This window comes from Mobula birostris, chromosome 13 (genome assembly GCF_030028105.1).
Source record: "Mobula birostris isolate sMobBir1 chromosome 13, sMobBir1.hap1, whole genome shotgun sequence".
NCBI classification, from domain to species: Eukaryota; Metazoa; Chordata; class Chondrichthyes; order Myliobatiformes; family Myliobatidae; genus Mobula; species Mobula birostris.
Window position 1 is genome coordinate 12194093 of NC_092382.1, and position 26512 is coordinate 12220604.

General features: G+C 46.0%; 1 protein-coding gene across 8 annotated transcripts in view; it reads left to right on the forward strand.

The window, feature by feature from the left end:
• Positions 1-26512, forward strand: part of LOC140208373 (NACHT, LRR and PYD domains-containing protein 3-like) — a 164817-nt gene that overhangs the window by 103596 nt on the left and 34709 nt on the right. The window contains exons 1-4 of one of the 8 annotated variants that reach the window (XM_072277012.1): positions 14225-14788; positions 18726-18879; positions 22218-22307; positions 25689-26048. In XM_072277012.1, coding sequence (XP_072133113.1) covers positions 22298-22307; positions 25689-26048 — 370 coding nt within the window. In that variant the 5' untranslated portion in view covers positions 14225-14788; positions 18726-18879; positions 22218-22297. Of the gene's footprint in view, positions 1-14224; positions 14789-15071; positions 15419-18725; positions 18880-22217; positions 22308-25688; positions 26049-26512 lie in introns of those variants that run through there. The other 7 variants (XM_072277008.1, XM_072277009.1, XM_072277010.1 and 4 more) reach the window with 7 other exon arrangements.

Consider the following 26512-nt stretch of genomic DNA (forward strand, 5'->3'; position numbering starts at 1 on the left):
TCTCTTCCAGACTCACAAGAGAGAACATTTCTGTCATTGGATAGCCCCGCACTCCAAAACCCTGTTATCTCCAGTCATAACCTAAACATTTCTGCTACAGAGAAACCGTGATGTTACTATTGTGTCCACTCTTTTTCTGAAAGTTTATTTAAGTAATCTTGTAAATTGTCTGGCAGCCTTTTTGTTTTCTGTTTTCGATTTGTTTTGTCCGTGCTCCACCTGGTACTGTATTTCCTTGGTATTGTTTTATCTTCAATACATTTTGTCTTTGTAAAATTGAAAATTGTAAATAAAGTAATTAAAAAAAAAAAGATCCCCGTGTGAGGTGCTCCACTGGTCGAGGCACATGTGTGTGGTGGGAATGGTTATATCTATTGAGGGAGTTGTTCCTGCTTGTTTATCCTGTAATATTATATTCGGATGGTTATTATGGATTGTCCTATCTGAAATAATGTACTGATTATCATATACTTTGTGAGATTTTGACTCTAAAACTGGATCAGGCTCGAATATATTTTGCCTTAATGAAGTGATGAAGGTCATTCATAAGTTTGTATTTTAAAGCAAGATTCTGGTGAATGATATTTGCCACTTGATTGTAATCAAATTGAGTTCAACTGCTGCAGGATCCTGGAATGTGTTGGATTGTGTCTGATTTCTCTTGATATTCCTTGCATTTATTGCCTTGTTTGTTTGTATTGTACAACGTTTGCATGTAGTTTTGATTTTTTTCTTATTTTTCTTAACCACCTTGTCCTGTATTTCTGCAAGGAACCCCTCTGTTTCTGGGAAGAGGTCTCCAACTCTCAGTCAAGTGCTCGATGCTTCCTTGTCAACATCTCCTCTGCTCAGATTGTTGGGATGTCTCCGATGGAGGGTCATACTCATTCCACTGGTTAATGTTTTCTTCCATAGTGATGATTCATTTTTCTGAGTAGGCCTCTCATTTAAGTTTTCTGGTCTGTATTTCTTATCACAATTGCATATACACACATGGAGCGTTGAATCCTGACATTAGAAAAGGAGAAGCTTGTTACGTACCCCGTAACGGGTTAAATGAACCAGTAGCAATACAGCACACCTGGAGTCTGTTTTTAATGTTAAAAACCACTATTTATTAGTAACTACTTAATATAGTAACTTAAACCAGGCAAATCAAAAGTTAGCAATGTTATGTAAGGAAGTTCAGTTCAATCCTCAGGTTAATTGATGAGAGATGTTTGTGTAATGTCTGTGCCCCAATTTACCCCCGTTCGTCTAGGGTGAACTGCTGTTGCCCTGCCACCAGTGCAATACTTCGGTGTAAATACGGTGTAACGCTCCCAACACAAATATCAGACAATACACCAAAGGCGAGTAAGTAATTACAGTTTTTGTTATTTCTTAGTGATGGGTTAGTAGAAACACATAATCTAAAGGCACCAAAGCAGTAAGTTTATCAGTCTGTGCACATAATGTTTTAATACGTTAGAGCTCACACCTCCAGTTCCATCCACAATGACCCTCCGAGCCCTCGGCCACCGTCCGAACCGCCGACTTCCAGTATCCGTCACCCTGGAACCACTGTCCGCTCCTCACATGTCCGGCCTCCTCGCTCGCCTCCTGAAAAAGATGGCGAACTCCCGCTCAGCTCAGACATACAAGATAGCATAACAATTCTCCAGTGATTAGTTCCACCCATATCGGCAGGAGGAGGAGAAGATGGCGGTGTGACGCAGTGTGCAGCAGCCACTCTGGTGGTGATACCTGTAATCTGTCAAGTCGGGTGCTGTGCACAATCCTGATTTGATGGAGACAGACGTGAGAGCACAGGGAACATCTGGAGAAACTTCTGAAATGCCTTCTTCACTGCCGCTGCTACCATGTGATCTGGAATCTCTGGAGGAGAAGGCCCAGAATCCTCGGCTTTGCTTGCTGCTCGGCGGCCGGGGCGGGGTAAAGCGCTCGGCAGAGGATGGTGGTCAGGAGGCTGTATCGGAGGGGCTGGTCGGAGGCTCAAAGTTTTCGGACAGGCTCAGAGTTGGCTGTGGTCGGATGCTTCCAATGCATCGGCTGTTGTCAGCACCTGGAGGTTTACGGCAGGGAGAATTTCTCCCTTTTGCCGCCTGCTATCGGGAGTCGATCGGAACTTTGAGACTTTTTTTTACCGTGCCCATGGTCTGCTCTTTATCAAATTATGGTATTGCTTTGCACTGCTGTAACTATATGTTATAACTATGTGGTCTTGTCAGTGTTAGTCTTTGGTTTGTCCTTTTTTTTTGTGATATCACTCTGGAAGAACATAGTATCATTTCTTAATGCATGTATTTCTAAATGACAATAAACAAGGACTGAGTGTCCTCATAATCTAAATAATCTAACTCAAACATTTCAGCTACAGAAACCCATGACAGCATTAAGTAACATTACAGAGAAGCCATTCTGTTAGCCTCAACAGCTAACACCACAATTAATGGTACTGAGAGCCCTACATTCTCCCCCCACCGAATTCAGTCATGCCCTCATGACGCTCAGATAATTTGCCAACCCTTCCTGCAAAACACAGAGCCCAACCCAAGTGCAGAGAGCAGTGACATAACCCCCCGAAACAGTGGAGATCACACCCTGTTCCCTGGGCGTATCAAGGCCAACCTATGTGGGGGGGGGGGGTCCTTACTTCTCTGTGACCTGTGCACTTCCTCCTCTAACTCCTCCACCTCGGACATTACAGGAGACTCATAGAAACGATGAGGCAAACCCTCCTGCGAGCGGTCACCCAAACCCCTCTGCACCTCGGAACCCTTTATCTCTCACTCGGGCCCCACATCATCCTCTCCAACGCCTGTGGTACCCCTGACGGTCCATCAGTAGCCCCCCTTACCCCGTGTAACCCAGTGGGGGAAGGGCCAGGAGCTTCCCCCTCCATCACGGGGGCCTCAGCGAACAGCCACATGCACCAATTGTCCGAGTCATCATCCCCCTCTGAGCGGGCCCGTCTCTCCCGGTGTGGGCTCTTCCTCCATCCCACGTGGACGCAGAGTCCCAGTACTGGTTGTAGCCGGCACCTGGGGCTCCCGTTCCACCTGTACATCTCACGCCAGGGGCGACAGATGATTCCGATGGAGAATCTTGACCGGTTCCTTCCCATCCTCGGGCCGCACTTGGAAACCGGTAAGTCGGGCAACTGACTCTCCACCAGATAGGGTGTGTCCGACCAGCGATCAGCCAACCTGTGCTTCCCAGGAAATCCCAAATTCCTTACGAGGACTCGGTCTGCCGGCAGGAGTTGGGAGAACTTCACTTTCTGGTCACACCTCTTCTTATTTCTCCGATTCTGCTTGGCAGCTGCCTCCCCAGCCAGCTCATAAGCCCTTTGCAGCTCCTTCTTCATATCAGACACATACTTCAAGTGAGACTTCGGTGAAACTTCACCTGCGGCAGTCCCAAGACAGAGGTCAATGGTACTGAGAGCCCTACTTTGTATCCCAAAGGTGAATGTCGAGAGAAGGCAATTACATTGTTTTCCTCAATGATAAACAGGATAAAAATAGCTGCAGGTTTTATCTCTGTCGTTCCCAGATCCACACACGAGGTATCTCCTACAGTGATCTTCACGGAATATCCTTTCAACACGTGGTTACCACAATACCACACCCGAATTCAGCTACAGGTAATCCCAAAGTGGTGACCACAGGTTACTCAACCAGAATCCACTTATGCATCATCACCAAAAGATAGCTTATCACAGGGGTAGCGTGTTCAGGGGGAACTACCACCCAGGCAAGGGTAACACACACGGGTAGATTCCACAGGGTTGCCCCAGTCACACAACGTGAAAGGCACTTGTCCAGTTCCATGACATACGAAGTAACTTCAACAGTGATTTGCCACAGGGATACCGTCTTCCACTGAACTACCACACCCAGGAAAGGGTAAAACAGAAGTGGTATTCACAAATGTGTCCCCTAACCAGAAACACCCACTCCAGTGGATCAAACTATGTGACAATCACACATTCGTATTCGCTGGAATCAATAACCAAACCCACCCTTGTGGGCTGTTGGGAGAGTCCAAACAGTGATGCCTTGTCACTCTGTTCTTTCTTTCAAACCTTCCTCTCCCCTTCTCTGCAACGGCTTCCACCCGCTGCCACTGTGTGCCTGCTTGTGAGAGTCACTTATCAATACCCTGGATCGATACTCAACCCAAATTTCAAACAAATCATTTGTTCCATTCCCCAAGACCTTTTGTTCCATATGTTCCCATGACAACATCCGCAGATGGTCTCCCCTGGTCAAAATAACACTCCACTTTGTTTTGAGAAGTCTCCAAGCCCTGTCTCTCAAAACCACAAACTTAGACCATAAGACCATAAGACAAAGGAGCAGAAGTGGGCCATTCGGCCCATCGAGTCTGCTCCGCCATTTTATCATGAGCTGATCCATTTTCTCCTATTTAGTCCCACTCCCCTGCCTTCTCACCATAACCTTTGATGCCCTGGCTACTCAGATACCTATCAATCTCTGCCTTAAATGCACCCAATGACTTGGCCTCCACTGCTGCCCGTGGCAACAAATTCCATAGATTCACCACCCTCTGACTAAAACAATTTCTTCGCATTTCTGTTCTGAAAGGGCACCCTTCAATCCTTAAGCCATGCCCTCTCGTACTAGACTCCCCCATCATGGGAAACAACTTGTTTATTTTCAAATTCCAAAAACATGATTTAGCAGACTAACATGCACTTTCTCATCAAACTACTGTTCCCTCAGCAAGGTCAAAGGTCCTGAAACCAATCCAGACTTCACAAAAGGACTGAATTCCTTTCCAACCAAATCACACATTTCAGGTTTTAACTGAGCTTCAACACAATGCTCAGCATCCTGCGGATTTACAGATGCTTCAACAACCTGAACCCAGGCAACTGGGACTGCCTCCTCTTCCAGGCTTTCATCACTAGTCCCAGCTTCCACTTCTAGTTTACCCTGGTCATCCCAGCTACTCTCTTGGAAGCTCTCACCCGAGGTAAACTTAACCTTGTGGGTCAAAACAAGCTCATCTGCTGATCTAGCAGCCTCCTGCAAAATGGCAACATCCTTTTCATCCAGGTACGTCTTCATCTCATCAGGGTCGCACCTTTTAAATTCTTCGATCAAAACCAACCCTTTCAAGTTGTGAACATCCCCATTTACCCCATCGGAGGTACACCAACGACTGAAGTACACAAACTTCTCACTGGCAAATTCCACATACGTTTGGTTCCCAGATTTCCTCAAATCTCTAAACTTTTGTCTGTAAGCCTCCAGAACCAACTCATAAGGCTTGAGCACAGCCTCTTTCACTGAGTCATAATCAGCTGCCTCTTCAAGTGTTAGGGCAGAATACGCTTGCTGGGCTTTCCCCTGAATTACACTTTGTAACATAACAGCCCAGCTGTCTTTCGGCCACCTTCAATTCTGAGCCACTTTTTCAAAATGCAAGAAGGACTTATCAACTTCTGCTTCATCAAATGGAGGTGCCAACTTAACTTCTCGACTGGCACTAAACTTGTCACCAGGATCTGGCACTGAACCTCCTTGTGGCCATCCCTCCACCTCGAAGCACCTCTGTCTTTCTGCCTCTTCCCTCTGTTTGTCCGCTTCCTCGGCCTCGGACTGTTTTAGTCGTAACTCATGCTGTCTTTGCTTATCCTCAGCCTCCCTTTTTAATTTTTCTAACGGGAGCTGCAGCTCAGCCACAGTAGGTTTACTTTCAGCAAACATTTCCAACACATCTCCGTCAAACACTTCCTCAGATACATAACACTCCACTATTAATGTCTGTACCTGAGCCTTCCTCATTTTAGTGCTCACCTGAAGTTTTAACTTGTGAGCAATTTCCAACAGCACAACCCTCTTTGCGCCATCCAATGCTTCAGGGGTTGGCTTTGTCAGAAACCCATCAACCTCCATTGCTGCTGATCTTCCACTCAAACAAATCAAAGGAGATTTCCCCAATCAGATCGATCATTAATCAATCAATTCAGCCCCCAACCAATTTCTTCATATCCCGGACGCAGGCCCCAATTATGTTACATAAAAGCAACAGTTTAAATGAACCAGCTGCAATAGAGCACACCTTGAGTCTGGTTTTGATATTATAAACCACTGTTTATTAGTAACTACTTAATATAGTAATTTAAACCAGGTAAATCAAAAGTCAGCAGTGTTACACATCTATATGTGTGTAAATACAATTCCCAAACTCGTTAAAGCTTGGGTGGCAAGAGTTAAAGTCTTACGATGGAAATGTAAGGAAGTTCAGTTCAATCCACGGAATTGGTGTGTGTGAGGAAGGTATTTGTAATCCAAGGTGAAAACCACACTTGGAGAAGAACGAGTGAACAGATACCGTTGATCTTCCGTCCTCAGGCTCCGAGTCCACTCTCGAGTTAGCCAGACGCAGCTTATCACTAAGGGGACCGTCTTCGAGGGTAAACTACCACCCAGGCAAGGGTAGACACACCGGTAGCCTCCACAGGGTCAGCCCTTACACACACCGCGATAGCCACTGATCAATTACCCTGATCGATCCTCAACCCACGCTTGTGGGCACTCGAAAGTTCCACCCAGTGACTCCTCTGTCACTGGCCTCTTTTCACTGACCGGTCGCCGTAACCGGTGTCCCACTGTGTGTCTCTGGGAGAGTCATCTGACCTTGCTTAAATAAACTCGCTACGAAGCAACTGTGAACATCGAACTGTCCATCACATAACTCCGCCTCTCTCACACCATGGCAACCAAGAAGCAACTGTGAACATCAAACTGTCCATCACATAGCTCCGCCTCTCTCTCACCATGGCAACCAAGAAGCAACTGTGAACATCGAACTGTCCATCACATAACCCCGCCTCTCTCTCACTATGGCAACCAAGCAACTGTGAACATCGAACTGTCCATCACATAACTCCGCCTCCCTCTCACCATGGCAACCAAGAAGCAGGCAGCAGTACTGTAGACAGTTTCTCTCTCTCTCTCATTTAAAGGCACAGTCCATGTCCACCACAAATCCTTCACCACATTCACAGTAGGTGATCTGCCTCTCCCCGGTGTGAACTCAGTGATGCACAATTGGTTGATTTGGCTGAGAGAATTTCTTCCCACAGTCCGAGCAGGTGATCAGCCTCTACCCAGTGTGGACTCGCTGATGTTCCTTCAGTTGAGATGACGTAATGAATCCCTTCCCACGGACAGAGCAGGTGAACGGCCATTTCTCTGTGTGTCAGCAGGTGAAATGACCAATTGAATCCCTTCCCACAGACTGAACAAGTGAATGGTCACTCCCTGGTGTGAAGTGACTGGTGTTTCAGTAGATGAGATGACCGAGTGAATCCCTTCCCACAGTCTGAGCAGGTGAACGGCCTCTCCCCAGTGTGAACTCGCTGATGTACCTTCAGTTGAGATGACTCTACGAATCCCTTCCCACACACTGAGCAGGTGAATGGCCTCTCCCCAGTGTGAACTGACTGGTGTCTCAGTACAGCAGATGACTGAGTGAATCCCTTCCCACACACTGTGCAGGTGAATGGCCTCACCCCAGTGTGAACTGACTGGTGTCTCACTACAGCAGATGACTTTGTGAAACCCTCCCCGCAGTCTGAGCAGGTGAACGGCCTCACCCCAGTGTGAACTCGCTGATGTACCTTCAGTCGATATGACTGAGTGAATCCCTTCCCACAGTCTGAGCAGGTGAAAGGTCTCTCCCCAGTATGATCTCGCTGATGTACCTTCAGTTGATATGACTCAGTGAATCCCTTCCCACAGTCTGAGCAGGTGAATGGTCTCTCCCTGGTGTGAACTCGCTGATGTGTCAGTAGGTGAGCGAACAGTTTGAATCCCTTCCCACAGACTGAGCAGGTGAACGGCCTCTCCCCAGTGTGAACTCGCTGATGTACCTTCAGATTAAATGAGCAAGTGTATCCCTTCCCACAGTCTGAGCAGGTGAATGGTCTCTCCCTGGTGTGAACTCGCTGGTGTGCCTTCAGATGAGATGACTGAATGAATCCCTTCCCACACTCTGAGCAGGTGAACGGCCTCTCCCCAGTGTGAACTCGCTGATGTACCTTCAGTGCAGATGACAGAGTGAATCCCTTCCCACAGTCTGAGCAGGTGAATGGCCACTCCCCGGTGTGAACTGACTGGTGTCTCAGTAACTGAGATGACACAGTGAATCCCTTCCCACACTCTGAGCAGGTGAACGGCCTCTCCCCAGTGTGAACTCGCTGATGTACCTTCAGTGCAGATGACAGAGCGAATCCCTTCCCACAGTCTGAGCAGGTGAACGGCCGCTCCCCGGTGTGAACTCGCTGGTGAGCCATTCGGTCAGATAACCGAGTAAAATATTCCCCACAAATTCAGCAGATGACCAGCCTCTGCTCGATGTGAACTGACTGGTGTGTCCACAGGTGGAAAGACTGACTGAATCCCTTCTCACACACAGAACAGGTGAATGACCTTGTCCCAGTGTGAACTTGCTGATGTACCTTCAGTTGAGATGACCGACTGAATCCATTCCCACTGTCTGAGCAGATGAATGGGTTTCCCCTTTGTTGACGTACAGCTGGGATTTTCTTTTATCTACTGTCAATTTAAAGTGCCACAGTTTTAAAGCCATAAAAACATCTTCTGCCCAGATGAATGGTTGGTCTGCACAGCTGTTAAAATGAATTAAATAAGTATTAGTATTATTTCATGTTCTTATCACAGAGTCATAGAAAAGTACAACACAGAAACAGGCCCTTTGGCCCATCTAGTTTGTGTTGATCTATTTAAACTGTCTACCCCTGTACCCCTACCATCCAGGTACCTATACAAACCTCTTACATGTTGAAATTGAGCTCGCACGCACCAGTTGGGCTGTCTGCTCATTCCACACCTGGATGACCATCTGTGTGAAAAAGTTTCCTCTCATGTTCCCCTTCATGTTTCACTGTTCACCCTTAACCCATGGCCTCTGGTTGGAGTCCCACCAAACCTCAGTGGAAAAAGCCAGCTTGCATCTACCCCATCTACAACCCTCATAATTTTGGCACACCTCCATCAAATCTCCCCTCGATCTTCTACATTCCAAGGAATAAAGTCCTGACCTGTTCAATCTTTCCTTATAACCCAAGTCCTCCAGATCTGGCAACATCCTTGTGAATTTTCTCTGAACTCTTTCAACCACTTTTACATCTTTCCTGTAGGTAGGTGATAAAACTGCACACAACACTCCAAATTAGGCCTCACCAATGTCTTGTGCAGTGTGAACATAACATCCATCTCCTGCACTCAGTACTTTGGTTCATGAAGGCCAATATGCCAAAATCTTTCTTTCCGTCCCTATTTAACTGTGATACCACCTTCAGTGAATTATGGACATGTATTCCCAGATCCCTTCCTTCTACAGCACCCCTCAGTGCCCGACCATTCACTGTGTAAGACCCAGGTCCTATCAAAATGCAACACCTCGCACTTGTCTCCATTAAATTCCATTTTGCATTTCTCCAGCTGGTCCAGATCACACTGCAAGCCATTATACCCTTCCTCACTGTCCACTACACCCCCATTCTTAGTGTCACCCAGAAATTTGCTGATCCAGTTAACCACACTATCATCCAGATTACTGATCTAGATGACAAACAACAACAGATCCAGCACCGATTCCTGTGGCAAACCACTAGTCACAGTCCTCCAGTCAGAGAGGCAACCATCGGCTTCTCCCAAAACCAGTGTCTCATGCAATTTACTATCTTATCTTGAATGCTGAGTGACTGAACCTTCTTGACCAACCTCCCATATCAGACTTTGTCAAGTGCCTTGCTAAAGTCCATGTAGACAACATTCACTGCCTTGCCTTCAACCACTTTCCTGACAACTTCCTCGAGAGACTCTATTAGATTGGATAGACATGACCTAGCATGCACGAAGCCATGCTGCCTATCCTTATCTATCTATCCAAATACTTACATATCTGGTTCCTGCACATATGTTCCAATGACTTTCCCACTACTGATGTCAAGCTCATTGACGTATAATTTCCTACTTTATTTTTAGAGCCTTTCTTGAACAGCGGAACAACATTGGCTGTCCTCCAATCCTCCAGTACCTCAACTGTCACTAAGGATTATTTAAATATCTGTGCTTGTGCCCCAACAATTTCTGCACTTGTTTTCCGCAGAGTCCCAGGGAACAACTTGTCAGGCCCTGGGGATTTATCCACACTAATTTGCCTTCAGACAGCAAACACCTCCACCCCTGCAATCTGTACAGGGTCCATGAAGTTGATGCCATTTTGCCTCACTTCTATAGACTCTGTGTCCATCTCCTGAGTAAATGTGGATGCAAAAAATAATATTTAAAATCTCTCCCATATATTTTGTCTCCTCATACAGATTACCATTCTGATCGTCCAGAGTGGGCATGTTTCTGTACTGAACTGGCCAAACGTGATTGGGAGGGGAAGCTGGTAGGATTGATGATGGAGCAGCAATGGCTGGAGTTTCTGGGAGCAATTCGGGAGCTGAGTGATCGATACATCCCAAAGAAGTGGAAGCATTAGAAAGGCAGGAGGACACAACTGTGGATGAAATGAGAAGCCAAAGCCAACATAAAAAGCAAAGAGAGGGCAAACAAAAGAGCAAAATTTATTGGGAAGCTTTTAGAAAGCAACAGAAGATGACTAAAAAAGATGTCAGATGAGTTCAGGGTGTGGAATTATGATATTGTAGTCACTAATGAGTCTTTGTAGCACCCAACAGTCTGAGGCATTTGAAGGAACAAAATATCCAGGGCCTCAATATCTCTTGAAAACCAAGGTTCCCTGCACCAGTTACCTTTCAACTTTTATTTTGACAGGCACATACAAACTCTACACCCTCAAAACTTCACTTCTGAAGAACTCCCACTTACCAAGTACTCCTTTGCCAGAAAACAGCCTGTCCACACTTGTCAGATCCATTCTGATACCATCAGAATTGACCTTTCTCCAATTTAGAATCTCGACCCATGGTTCAGTCCTTTCTTTTTCCATGTTAACTTGGAATCTCATGGCAATATGATCACTAGATGCAAAGTGTTCCCATACACTAATATTCTGTCACTAGTCCTGGAATATTTTCTAATAGCTTATTGCATATTTCTATGCTGGTAATTCTACGTGCTGATTAATGGCACATTTGACAAACTCTACCCTGTCTTGTCCTTTTACATATGGGAGTCACGTCAATCTATGGAAATTTATAATCGCTTAGTATATCAAGCATTGGCGTAGTCTGCGATCTCTCTTGCTAATTTGTTCCTCCAAATTCCTCAGATTGTTGGGTACAAACAAGTCCCAGTCATGGCAACAAGATCGCAAATCGATGCCCTGAGGTCTGAACAACATTTGCCTGGTGTCAAGAAAACAAACTCTCCCTCACTGTCACAAAAACAAAGGAGCTGATTGTGGATGACAGAAGGAATGGAGACAGGCTAACCCTTATTTACACCAATGGATCTGGGGTTGAGAGGGTGAACAGCTTTAAGTTCCTCGGCATACACATCACCGAGGATCTCATATGGTCTGGACATACCGGCTGTGTGGTGAAAAAGGCACAGCAGTGCCTCCTTCACGTCAGACGGTTGAAGAAGTTTGGGATGGGGCCCCAAATCCTAAGAACTTTCTACAGGGTCACAACTGAGAGCATCCTGACTGGCTGCATCACTGCCTGGTCTGGGAACTGTACTTCCATTAATCGCAGGAACCTGCAGAGAGTGGTGCGGACAGCCTAGCGCATCTGTAGATGTGAACTGCCATGATTCAGGACATTTACAAGGACAGGTGTGTAAAAGGGGCCCGGAGGACCGTTGGGGACCCTACTCACCCGAACCACAAACTGTTCCAAGCTGCTACCATCCGGGAAACAGTACTGCAGCATAAAAGCCAGAACCAACAGGCTTCTTCTATCAGGCCATCACACTGCTTAATTCATGCTGATACAACTGTATTTCTATGTTATATTGATTGTCCTGTTCTATTATAAATTACTATAAATTGCACATTTAGATGGAGATGCAACAATGATTTTTATTCCTCATGCATGTGAAGGATGTAAGTAAGAAAGTCAATTCAATTCACCCTCTCTATTACCTGGCATTCTGGCTCCCATCCCCTCTACAACTTTAGTTTAACCCACCACACTAGCATGAGCAAGCCTTAACACTAGGATATCAGTCCCCTTCTAGTTCTATTCCCCTAACTAGCAAATCCCCTATCACCTCTTTGACTTTCCTCTGCCACGTAATCTCCTCCCCCCAACAGTTTCTAAAGTGGTAGAATACATAGAACATAAAAAAACATAGAAAACCTACAGCACAAAACAGGCTCTTCGGCCCACAAAGCTGTGCCAAACATGTCCCTACCTTAGAGCTACCGAGGCTTACCCAGAGCCCTTTACTTTTCTAAGCTCCATGTACCCATCCAGGAGTCTCTTAAAATACGTTATTGTTTCTGCCTCCTCCACTGCCGCCGGCAGCCCATTCCACGCACTCACCACTCTCTGCATGAATAACTTATCCCCGACATCTCCTCTGTATTTACTTCCAAGCACCTTAAACCTATGCCCTCTCGTGCGAGCCATTTCAGCCCTGGGAAAAAGCCTCAGACTATCCACATGATCAATGCCTCTCATTATCTCATACAACTCTATCAGGTCACCTCTCATCCTCCGTCACTACAAGGAAAAACGGCCGAGTTCACTCAACCTATTCTCATAAGTCATGCTCGCCTGTCAAGGCAAAGTCCTTATAAATCTCCTCTGCACCCTACCTATGGCCTACCTGTTGTTGTGGGGGATGGCCACAACAGTACTCTGCGATGGCTATTTAACCTCATTCCCCTTCCTGACTCTCACCCAGTTTCCTGCGTCCTGCACCTTGGGTGTAACTCACCTCTCTTTATCTCACCCCCTCCGACTCCCGGATGATACGGAATTCATCCATTTCCAGCCCCAACTCCTCAAAGTGGAGACACAACATGTGCACACTGAATTTTATATATAGAGGCACTCATTTTAACAGCTAGCAAATCACTATCAATAATAATTTTGATCTGCACTCTCACACAACCTATGTAACAGGTCTGTAGCAGGTAATGAAGGATTTTCTCACTGGAGCATTTGCACACTGTCCATATCTGACTTGCATGATAAATGATGCTATAAAAAGTCAGATTTCCAAATATCACTCCACTTCTTCCCACTTGCAAATTCTCCAGCAACTTTTGCATCACCACAATACACACAGGTAACACCAGTTTCTGTATTGTACATAAATATTTCCCCTGAACCCTCCCCCAGGTGACTGACGGTGGTGAACTCAGTGATGGCAATGCCAATGAATATGAAGGGAAGGGCAGTAGTCTGTCTCATTGGAGTCTGGCACATTTGTGATGTGAAAGCTACTTGTTGCCCAGGGCAAAGGTGTTTGATATCATTATGTACTCAGAGAGAGTGGGACAAAACATGTTCTCACGGGTAGAAAAGTCCAGAACAAGAGGGGGTGGAACAAGCAACAGACACAAAATGCTGGGGGAACTCAGCAGGCCAGGCAGCATCTATGGAAAAGAGTACTAATGCTGAGTTCCTCCAGCAATTTGTGTGTGTTGCTCGGATTTCCAGCATCTGCAGATTTTCTCTGGTTTGTGACTGGAGGCAGAACAAAGGTGATTTTCACAACAGCTGATGTAAAAGATTTTGTTCCCTTTCTCCGAGTTCCCGATCCTTGCATTTAGACAGCTGGAGCTCAGCTCTGTCTGAGAGACCCATCGGTTCCCATTCCCTCATCAGCCGGAAGCTCCCCGGGGCCCGTGTACGGATGGTGGGGCTGAGAGAGAGGGAAGAGAGCAGGACTGTCCCGGGATTGCGGCTCACGGAGTCCGGAGTCACAGCAACTACCCGAAGTCGGTGTTGAAAACGCCGCCCGGTGAGACCCCCAACCCGGAGACCCCTTCTCACCTCAACCGATCATCCGGGGCCTTTTGTGCCCCGCGCGCTGGTGAGCTCGAGCTTGGTCGGTTTAACGGCTGGGCTACTAATCACGTGACCAGCCCCTCCCCCACCGCTGTCAACAGTGGAGTCATGCGCTGCGCTATTCCCATTGGTGAGAAGCGATGTCAATCACTGCTTCCAACCAATAGCGGAGGCGGACCAGCCGAGAGGGCGTTACCCCTGCAGACACCGTCTCCCGAACTTTCCGTCACGGCGGGACAACCGTCAAAGTAAATGTCCGCTTTCTGATTTATTTCCATTTCCCTCCGAGGGAAGTTGGGGCGTTTGTGAAGCGTCTCCTGCGGCCGGAGTCTGATGTGTCGCTGAGAGGTAGGAGGAGACCGCTCGGCCCGTCGGTTTGATGCCGGTTCCCCGGGGAGGGAGAGGATGAAGACGGTGAGAGAGGGGGCGGACAGGATGTTTGTCCCGGTGGGGACAGGAGGGGCTCATCTGTGGAAATGTCTGAGCCCACGGTGGTGGCGATTCACCACATTGGGGGGCAAACACCGGCAGACTGTTGCCCTGCAAGCGGGGCCAATGGTCCGGGCAAAGTGACAATTATTTGTGTTTTGTTGAGACTGTACCGGGAATATGGTGTAAAATCCCGCTCCCCACACTAACACGGGTCACACAGACCAAAGAACAAACTGCCGGAGGAACTCAGTGGGTCGGGCAGCATCTGTGGAGGGAAATGGACCGTCAACATTTCGGGCCGAGACCCTCCCTCTGGACTGAGAGTGGACGGGAAATAGTCCGAGAAAAGAGGTGAGGGGTGGGGATGGGGCAAGAGCTGGGGAGTGAGAGGTGGATCCAGGTGAGGGGGAGGTGGGAAGGTGGAAATAGTGACGGGGTGGGAGGTGAGTGGTTGGGGCAACACGGGGCTGCAGAAGATGGAAATTAATTCCACGATCGAGGAGTGAGGGGGCGGAGTCACCGGGTCACGTGGGAGACCCTCCACCCGTCACGTGATCCCGGGTCTCGCTCCCGTTAAACGCAGATCTGCAGCATCCGCGGGGTTTTGCTTCCGAGGCCCCGCCTCCGCCCCGCCCTCACAGTCCCCGGATGGGCGCTGGTTTTCTTTCCGTTCTCTGTTGAAGCGGATCGCTGTCTGCGGGGCAAATAGAGCAGGTTCCCGTCGGTGAGTATTGAGGCCGGTCACCAGGGTGAAGGAGACCGACAATTTCCCATTGGAGAGTACTGAAGCCGATCCCGGGGGGAGCGGGGACCTGATGTTTGGCGGTGAGTTCCGCTAACTTCCTCGAACTGGCGGCCTTGGGGTCGGTCCGAGTTGTGAGACCTTCACACGGAAGAGTCTGAGATGAGCCGCCGCTCAGCCCCTGGTGATCTGGTCCCCGGAGCGGGATGAGGTGGTGATGCCGAGACCGAACCCATCCGGTGAGTTGTACCTGGGGACCTTTATCTCCATCACCCGGCCCGGTCTCGGATCCAAACTTCACCTGGATCGATAGTTGTTTTACATATTTCCAGCAGACTGGAAGCGGCCATTCGTCCCGTTGTGTTCTGGCAGACTCGAGGGTTAAACATAGTGATAGCACCCTTGGGTCACTGCTTCACGTGTATGAGTAGTTTCATCTTTCCCCGTTCAGACAGGACAGTGAGATCCAGATCTCTCACGTCCTCTCGGGGGTCTGGGAAGTTTATTTCCATTTTCTTTCCATGACTACGACTTGCCGAAATGCTGACAGTGTTTCCCGATATCTGGCTCGGTTAATGAGAGAATTAAGTCTTGTTCATTTAGCTGGGTTTCTCATAATTATGTACACTCCCTGCAGAATTTCCAAAGGAGCAACCCAGTCTGTCTAATATTTCCACACGATTAAAATGGGGAATCTTTATTTTGTTTTACATGTACAGAGGTTGAGTGAAAACCGTGAGTTCGGTATTATCCGCACAGATCAATACATTGCAGCAGTTCATTGAGGTAAAGCAATACCAGAGTGGAATAAATCCTTATGGTTACAGAGAAAGTGCAGTGTAGGTAGATATGTAGTACAAGGTCACATCGATTTAGACTGTGAGGTCAGGAGTCCACTCATCCCGCTGGGTACATTCGGTTCTCTTAACAGCCGAATGGACACCGTCACGGAGCCTGGGTGGGATGTTTCTGTTTTACTTTATCTTCGCCCCGATGGGAGGGTGAGAAGTGAGAATGTTTGGGGTTGTGGTGATCTTTCATTATGTTGGCAGCTTTACTGAGGTGGTGGGAAGTGTAGACTGAGTCCATGGAGGGGGGGTTGGTTTCTATGATGTGCTCAGCTGTGTCCACAGTTCTCCACTACTTCATTCAGTTAAAGGAAGAGCAGTAGCTGTGTGAAGATGTGAAGTACCCGGATGGGTTACTTTCTGCGGAGCATTGATGAAGTGTGTGAAGTGGAAAAGGGCATATACCAAAGTTATTGTTTGTTCTGGCTTTGGTATACTACTGATATCTGTTATCTACTAGTGAGTACTATCATTTCAGGATCTGTGTTTTGCTGGAGGACCATCAGAGATCGCCCTTGATCCCCTGCTCCCATCTGGCTCCATCTGCTCATTCCCTGCCCATCTTGTTCAATCTCTGTCCAGCCTGTATCTCACCACCTCAATGATATATATCACCCATCTTGTTCAATCTCTGTCCAGCCTGTATCTCACCACCTCAATGATATATATCACCCATCTTGTTCAATCTCTGTCCAGCCTGTATCTCACCACCTCAATGATATATATCAACCATCTTGTTCAATCTCTGTCCAGCCTGTATCTCACCACCTCAATGATATATGTCACCCATCTTGTTCAATCTCTGTCCAGCCTGTATCTCACCACTTCAATGGTCACCCATCTTGTTCAACCTCTGCCCAGCCTGTATACAGTACCATTGCTGCAATGATATATTTCAGCAATCTCTCTTTCAAACTTTGTCTTCATTGTGAAGTTTTGTTTTGCATCTTTTCCAGGATTGGGTTTTTGATAGCTGGAGCTACCAGAGGTTTAATTGAACGCAGCACGTGGCAGGGTAAAAACAGCCATTTCAATTTTAGTTTTACCGTTACAAAATTCCTGCAGTGTTAATCTTTGTGATAATGGAGCTCAGAGCATCTGATGTTGAGTTTGTTATTTCCTCTTCCAGTTATTTTCGGTGAGCCACTTCCTCCGTTTCCAGGGCAACGGCCCGTCAGAGCTGCAGCAAGTGTTGCACTTTTTATCGCTCTGTGGTCACCGCCTCTCAGCGTAGAGACAGTGGCCTCAGGAGCAAATGTAACAGAGTGACAGTGGGAGGAAAGGATGCTGTGAGCATTGACTGTATGGGATGTATTACACCAGGGTCAGGATGAACTGAGGAACTAACAAATGGGTTGGGGTGGGGTGGCATTTACAGTTTAGGGTGTTGTTGATATTTTACAATCAGTTACTATCTGTGCATTAAAATGAAGAGGGAGAGAATACTACAGTTGCAGGAAATTTAAAGGAAGGAGGAGAAAATACTGGAAATGCTCACCAGATCAGCAGCACCTTGGACAGTCTCAGTTCTGAAACTGGGTCTTCCACCATTTGTCCTTTCAGAGATGTAGTCTGGCGTACTGAGTTCCCAGCATTTTCTACTTTATAATTTTACATTTTGTTCCTGCTACACTGCAGGAAATATAGCAGCCAGCTGTACTGGGCGAGATCCCACGCAGCAAGAAGATTGAACTGGCATTAGCTGAGACACTGCCGCATATTACCGGCAGCAAAGAGCCCTGGGAGAGTTGGTGCTTGAGATACAATCTTGGGATGGGGTCTCCAGGAATATGGAACTGGCAGTGTTTGGGCTTCGGTCCACGTTGGCGCTTTTACAGATGCGGCTGGATTTTCCTCCTTCCGCAGTGAAGCAGACGTCTCCAGGGGCTGGATATTGGTAGCGTGAATCTCTCAGTGTGAGATGTGGGAAAGATGTGCGAGGCTCTCGGTGTGGGCTGTGACCCTCAGAGGTTGGATTCCGGGACATCACACATGTTTTGACCCAGATAAAATGAATCAGGGGATCAGGTTGTCCGGGTTTATGAGATGTTGAGCGAGTATTTCTGTTCTGTGCTCAGATGTTTGGTTCTGAAGTTCCTTTGGAAGCAAAGCAGGAAATGAGTTTCCATTCCATCCCTCACAGGGAGTGGCTGTGATTAAATATGCTGTTGTCTGTTTGCACCAGTAGATATAGACAGGGGTTTCAGAATTCAATTGACATTTTGAAATTCCCCCTCACTGTCACCTGTCTATCTGCCAGTGGGAGTCAAAGAGAAACTCAAGATGCTGAAGACAGAACAGTACATCACAGGAACAGGCGCATCGCCCACAATGGTGCGCCAAACCAGCTGAAAAGTTAATCAACCTCCCCAATAACTCCTACCTATACAATTTCCATATGCTCTCAATCTTCCTCACACCCATGTGCCTATCTGAACGTCTCTTAAAAGCCCCCGTGTATTTGCTTCCACTACCATAACAGACAGCGGATTCCAAGCATCTACACCTCTCTGAGTAGAACAACTTACCCTCACATTTCCTTTGCATCCACTCCCTCACACCGTCATTGCATGTCCTCTGGTATTAGACATTTCTAAACAGCGAAAAGATACTCCTTGTCTACTCTATCTATGTCTTTCATAATCTTATAAACCTCTATCTGGTTTATGTCTATGCTTCATTATCTCTCCGGTTAAAGTTAGATCTGGGCTGAGAGATTTATTGGAAGAAAAGCCCATGACTGGAACAAAACCACAACTGAAGATGAGGGAACAGCAACAATGAAACAGCCCAAGGACTGAGAGCACCATCCTGAATCAGAGTTTCCACTGATTCACTCAGGAGAAAGTCTGGTGAGTCTCAGTTACTCAAACTCTAGTCCTTTAGACATTACATTTCTGTACCATGGAAAGTAGGAAATAGCTGAAGTGAGACTTAATAAGCCTAGAAATACCATTTATGCCTCTATCAGGCCCAGTTGCAATCATTCTAGATCTACTAATGTACTGTCAGCATCAGCTCTGTGAAGCCATGCACATTCCCTCATATTGTTTGCTCATTTCAAACATCACTTCTGATGTTTCCTTGCTTGTCTGTGTTAGGTCACAATTATCTCAAAATGCGTTGAGAATTTCCTCCCTTTAGAAGACGCCGCAGTTGTCTCCTGCTGTAGTGACCGCAGAAATGTGGAGTGACCATGAACTACAGCAACATGTCATTGATTCCTCTGTCTATTGCAAGCTGTAATGATATAGTTGCCTAGAATATGGTTGAGCAAGCCTCTGCAAAGAGCAAACCCTCTTGAAACCAAATGTCCCAGCACCACATTTCATTCAGTCCTAACTAGCAACAGCCAACCAATAATTTACATTTACATACCCTGTCGTCATCAAGTGCTTTTCTACTAATAAATTGTCAGAACCTACGAATCTGTGATGAAGCAGAATTAGGTTTTACAATGTTCCCATTTGACCCTGTACCAAAGGCATGGGTTATATCTGTACTTGAGATGATCAAATGTTCTTGCAGCCAGGTCCGCTGGAGCTGCCGGGGTCAGTTTAAACTCAGTCATTGTGGGATGGGAACTGGAGTGTTTGGTCAGATGATAGAACAGTTGATATAAAGGTAGATGCAAGGTTCAAAGAGACTGTGGAAGGATCAGTTGTGGACAGGGCATCAGGTAGTGAGTTGGAGATGTGTTTAATTCAATACAACAAGTATTAAGAGTAAAAGTAACTTAGAACATGGATGGTACATGTTATCACCATTACACAGACCTGACTGTTACAAGGGCAGGATTGGTGTTTAATGCTCCAGGTTTTAGTTGTTTCATAATACATATGGGGGTGGGGGGTGAATGGGGGGGAATTCTCTGTACTAATTAGGGATGGTATCACAGCGACATACACAGAGGACATCAATGTGGGTGAAATTCAGAAATAGGAAGGGGGCTATCATTCTGGGAGTATTCTATAGGCCTCCCCCAAAGCCACAGGGATAATGAGAGCAGATAACTTGGCAGCGTTGGGAAAGGTGCAGAAGCAACAAGGTTGTTATATCTGTTGACTTCAACTTTCCTGATGTTGATTCCACCTCCTTGTTCCAAAATGTGTCAATGAGGCAGAATGTGTTGCGTGTCCAGGAAGGATTCTTGACACAGTATGTGGATGGGCTCACTGGAGGAGTTGCCGTACTGTATCTAATATGAGGCAATGATGCAGGTCAGGTGACTGATGTCACAATGGGTGGCCCTTTTTGAGACAGTGACCACAACACCCCAACTTTTATCATGGTCATGGACAAAGATAATAGCAGACCATACGAGACAGTATTTAATTAGTGGATGGATAGTTGCAATGGTATTCGGAGCAACTTGAGAGTGTAAATTGGGAAAACATTTTTAAAGGGAAATGCACAATGGAACTGTGAAGGCTGTTTCAGGAACACCTCAATGCAGTTCGAGGTAGATTTGTTCCACAAAAAGTGAAAGAATGTTTATATAAACAAACCGTGGTTCACAAGAGATGGGAACATTTAAGCAACAGGGAAAAGGACTCATTATTTAGGTTTAGGAAGCAACATTCAAGCAAGGCTCCAGAGAATTATAAGGTAGCCTGGATGGAGCTTAAGAAGTGACTTAGAGGTCAAAGGGAACTTGAAGTCCTTGGGAAGTAGGATAAAGGAAAGCTCAAGGCATTCTACATGTGGGTGAAGAAGAGGATGGTGAATAGATTGAGGATAGGACTAGGACTACTCAGGAGCAAAGGTGGAAATGTGCCTGGAGGATGCGGTGATTGGCAAGATGTTTAATGAATGCTTTGCTTCAGAGTTACCAATGAGATGGACAGTGATTGTGACGATAACATAGCAGCATGGAAACGTTCAGAAAGAGATGTTGTTGAATCTACCAATACACACCACGTTACTACAGGAAGTGAAGGGGGAGGTTACGGGGCATTGACAATGATCATTGTATCCTCTCTGGCCACAGGGGTAGTAACACATGATTGGAGGCTGTCAAATGTTGTTCTGTGATTCACTAAACCCAGTGGGTTTAATCCTGGGGATTATAGACCAGTGAGTGTTACATCAGGGGGTGGGCCAACCCTTGGAACGGATACTTGGGGACAGAAACTTTGAGCATTTGGAGAAACATAAGCTTACTACGGGGTGCCGCTTTGGTTTTTTGGTGGTAAGTGGAGAAAATGGAAGGGGAGGTGCCGGAGATAATTTTCCACAATATGGACCGATCACACACACAATATCTACCAACACTTGGATCGACAGAGACTGATCAGGAGTCACCATGGCATTGTGCATGGAAAGTTGTGTTGAACAATACATTTTAAGGTTTTGAAGATGATTGTCAGTGAGGGTGGGGGAGTGGATGTTGTACATTTAACTCCAGTAAAGCCTTTGGCAAGATGCCTCATGACAGCTTGGTCTGGGAGATAAGGTCCCATGCGGTACAGAGAGAGAAAGTTAGATGGATTTAAAAATTGCCTTGAAGGTAGCAAGCAAAGAGTGGTGATTGAAGGCTTCTCCTCAGAATGGAGGCGGGTAACTAGTGGTGTACCACAAAGCTACAAGTTGGGACATTTGATATTCGTTATTTGATAGCAATGATTTGAATGCAAGTTCACAAGGCTTGACCAGTAAGTTTGTGGGTGTAATAAAATTTGTAGATGGTACTCACAGTGAAGATTATCGTAGTTTATAGGGGATCTAAGTGGGCAGAGGAGTGGTAAATAGATAGTAAAACCAACACGAGCAGCAACGGTTTCATGCAGAGGCTGGTGATGATGTGGAGGGTACGGACAGAGGAAGTGGACGAGGCAGCACAATTGTATAATTCTAGAAGCATTTGGGATGTGTAGATAGAGTGAAGAGGCCAGGAGGGAAATGGGCCCGACACAGGAAATTGGGACCATCTCTGTGGGCACTGTGGTCAGCATTGTCTTGATGGGCTGAAGGGTCTGTGTCTGTGCTCTGTTGCTCTGTGATTCTGTCGGTAGGATTCGTCAGATATCATTGGACGGACATACAGACGTGGTGTGGGATTTGAAGTTAGCACGGAATGTTTGGTCCCTAAGCGAACTGCTGCTCTGATACAGAGGATGTAGATACTCTCACATTTGCAAAGTAATCCTACTCTCTCTGACTCATTGTCTGCTTGTTGTGTGTAATTCAGGGCATCACCAGCAGGTGGAGCTCCCCTGCACCGCGACCAAAGTGTAAACAAGACGACGACAATCGTCAGTCAGAATCAGAATGGCTACAGGTACATTCACTGGGATCTTTATAATTAAACTTCTGCCCTGTTGGATAAAGGAACTTACACAGGCACTAACAGGTCAGAAAAAAGTTTCATCAAGCAGTGTCATTGATCCCACTGGTAAACCATAAGACAAAGGAGCAGAATTCGGCCATTTGGCCCATCAAGTCTGCTCTGCCATTTTACCATGAGCTGATCCATTCTCCCATTTAGTCCCACTGCCCCGCCTTCTCACCATAACCTTTGATGCCCTGGCTACTCAGATACCTATCAATCTCTGCCTTAAATACACCCAATGATTTGGCCTCCACTGCTGCCCGTGGCAACAAATTCCGTAGATTCACCACCCTCTGGCTACAAAAAAAATTTGCATTTCTGTTCTGAATGGGCGCCCTTCAAACCTTAAGTCATGCCCTCTCGTACTAGACTCCTCCATCATGAGAAACAACTTTGCCACATCCACTCTGCCTTTCAATATTAAAGCAGCTCTGTGTAATCAATCAATCCAACAGGTCCAGCACAGGGACCTGACACCAGAAATGGTTGAATGACTCAGTTCACCATGCAAAACTTCACCTGAGTGAAAGGAGCCGGAAACCCTGAATCAGCAGGTTGAGAGTGAAACACAAACGGGAATGTGACAACGGTATTGTTTGTTACGTAAAAGTCCAGGTTCAGGGTTTGTTGCACATCGGCCTGTTTAGAGGTGAAAGAGATCTCCAAATTTCATTTATAAAATTCAGAGGCAGGTGATAAGAGCATTTCCAGGATTTCAGATATTATGTGATAATTCAACATTTCAGGTTTTGGCAGGGCAGCTATCAACTCCCCCCTCGATGCGCAAAGTAGATGAGGGGAATTTTCCGAACTCTGTTTTCTGTAGCCGAGCCGAGAACATTGCCAGCCTTGGAAATGGCTGAGGATCAGGAGACACTTCATTTTAGATAAACTTGTGGTCTGGTTTGGTGTATCACTGTCTGGTATGGAGGGGCTACTGCACAGGACCGAAAGAAGCTGCAGGAAGTTGTAAATCTGGTCAGCTCCATCTTGGGCACTAGCCTACAAAGTACCCAGGACATCTTTAGGAAACGGGGTCTCAGAAAGGCAGCGTCCATTATGAAGGACCTCCAGCACCCAGGGCATGCCCTTTTCTCACTGTTACCATCAGAAAGCAGGTACAGAAGCCTGAAGGCACACAGTCAGTGATTCAGGAACAGGTTTGTCCCCTCTGCCATCTGATTTCTAAATGGACATTGAATCTTTGGACACTACCTTAGTTTTTTTTTATATACAGTCTTTCTGTTTTTGCAAGTTTGTAAAAAATCTATTCAATATTTGTAATTGGTTTACTTGTTTGTTTATTATTTTTTTATTCATTATTATTTTTTTCCCTGCTAGATTAAGTAATGCATTGAGCTGCTGCTGCTAAGTTAACAAATTTCACATCACATGCCGGTGATAATAAACCTGATTCTGATTCTGTTTTAATACCCCGATCCATGTCTGGTCTGTGGCCAAATGGTGAAAGTGATTTCTCAATATTTCCCTCTTGAGATGATCTGCTACCTGAATTTAAATTCCCAGTACCTCTGATGGGAGACCCGGTATAACCAGTGACCAACTGTCTCTGTCTCCGGTGGGCATTGTGATTGTGCTCAACTCTGTGATTCCAGGTGGAATAAAACAGAGATTACAGCCTGGAAACGGGTCCTTCGGCCCATCTAATTCATGCTGCTCTAAATGTCCCTGAGCTTGCCCGATTTCCCAGCAGCTTTTCCCAAATTTCCCTTGGCGGCTTCTTCTATCCTTTTTCCTGCCCACATCTTCTCAACTTTGTAATTTTATTTGTGTTACAGCCTCCTCTGGCTGCATGTAATTTATATCCATCACCCACCACATGAAAAATTGCCCCTTCGGTCCCTTTTGAATGAATGAAATTTTATTTTGGTCAGTACAAACATAACAAAAAAAATCATTTCCAACAATGATTTCATAAGACAAAATTAAATAATAAAAAAACAAGAAAACATGGATATTCTTTAAAACTAACTGAAAAGGTGTAGACTGAAGCTACAGCTTATTACACCTACCCCACTTATTTATGCAAAAAAACATATTTGGTGTCAACAATCACATTAAAAAAATATAATCTTTTAACACAAAATCCAATTCCAAGTATCATTTATTTACATTACGCCCACTGATTTTAAATCATGTATATTAATATCTGTTCATTAAATTATTTTTAAATATTTTTTAAACTTGTTAAATGTGGTGCATGTTTTTAACTTCTCACTACAACTGTTCCATAGATTCACCCCTCTGACTGAAATACAATGATTTATTTTACATTTGTTCTTATCCTTTGTTTTTGAAATGTACACGTTTCTCTCAAATCATGTTGACTTTTTCTCATTTTAAACAACCTTTGGATACATTGTGGTAACTGACAATTTTTTACTTTATGCATAATTTTAAGTTTCTGCCCTCGAGTCTCAGACTCCCCTAACCTGGGAAAAAGACTATGACTATCCACCCTATCTGCACCCCTGATTACTTTATGTACATGTGTAAGGTTACCCTTCAAACTCCCATGATCCAGGGCAAACTGTCCCAGCTGAACCATATAACACAAAAACCAAACAGCCCCATCCAGTAACGTACTTGTCAATCTCCTCTACACTCTTTCCAGCTGAATCACATCCATCCTATAGATCAGCAACGGCAAAGGCTAGACTTTAAGCTCAGCTATTCGAAATGCACGCAAGACTCTCTCTTTGCCAATGACTTGTATAATTGTTACATGACAATCATCATCCAGGAGACAGGATGGGACCCAGGGGACCAGGCATCACGGGCTTCAAGGTTATGGTCAGTCTGTAACCCAGGGGACTGGACATTGTTTGTTTCAAAGCAATGGTCAGTCTGTGACCCAGGGGACAAGACAATGTGTGACAAAGGAAACGGAAAACATGTGATCTAGAGGATTGGACCATGAGTAATCCAGTGGCTTGTCTGTGAGTGGCACAAGGTGACTGGACAGTTTGTGATCCAGGGAGATTTATGTTTGTGGAAGATAATGCCAGTAATAATTCCCAGTATCACCTGATGCTGTTCCATTAATAACCGCTGCTTATCAGAGTGTTCAACTAATGTATAGTCGGTGATCAGTATTACTGTGTCTGTCCAGTTCTTTTTCTGGGAGTGGATGTGTCCAGTCACTGGTTTATCGGGATGGTCACCTAGCAGGAAGTGTGGTTCACATTGACCAGCACAGTCCCACTCCAAATCTGGTCAGCCAGAGTCTCGGCTCCATTGCAGACACTCATTGTGAATCCTTGTTCGAGTATAAATCACTCTAAACCTGCTATTGCTCATTTACTTCAGGTGGGAAGTTAAATCGGGTACAGAAAGTACTCAAGTGGTTTTTACCAGGTGGATCATCGCGGGAAGATGATCGGGACACGGGAAGCAAGGTACCAAAGCAGGGTCAGATTGAGAGCAATGTCCCAGTGGAATGTGGTCCGGCCGCAGCGGAAGTGGAGCAAATTCAGCCCAGAGACAGTGACGTCAGAGACACTGATCAGGACCCTGGAACCAGTACAAGTGAGGCGACTGTCTGTCAGCCCAGAGACAGTGACGTCAGAGACACTGAGCAGGACCCTGGAACCGGTACAAGTGAGGCGACTGTCTGTCATCTCGGAAGCTCATTAAACACGGAATTGTCAAGTGTCCAACAAGGAGCAGGTGAGTGAAATATGAGGGTAATGTGTTCGCAGAATGAGGCAGGAAGCGGGTAAATGTGATTCCTTGTTGGAGGGTTGGTCAGAAAGGGGAAATGTGTAGGTGTGGTACATGTGGTGTAGTGGGGCACCCGTTAACCCCACTACAGGAAATGTACCACCTGCTCTGATGATTTCCAGTATGTGTATCGGAGGAAATGCAGCTGTCCAGATAAGAGAGTATTTCCGCGATATGATCTAACGGAAATGTATTCGCCAGGATGGAAAGAGTATCTCTGGGAAGCAACTATCATTGACAGTCCCAACATTTATTGCCCATCTTAAACTAAAATAGGTGAGTGGGTGCGACGGTGAGAGAGACAGGTTTCTAGTAAATGTGATCCTTCTGGTAATGTCATGCCCAGCGCATTGATGGGTCAGTTTTAAGGCCAGTGTTGGAGATTAGGACAAAATCCATGTTTCCAGCGG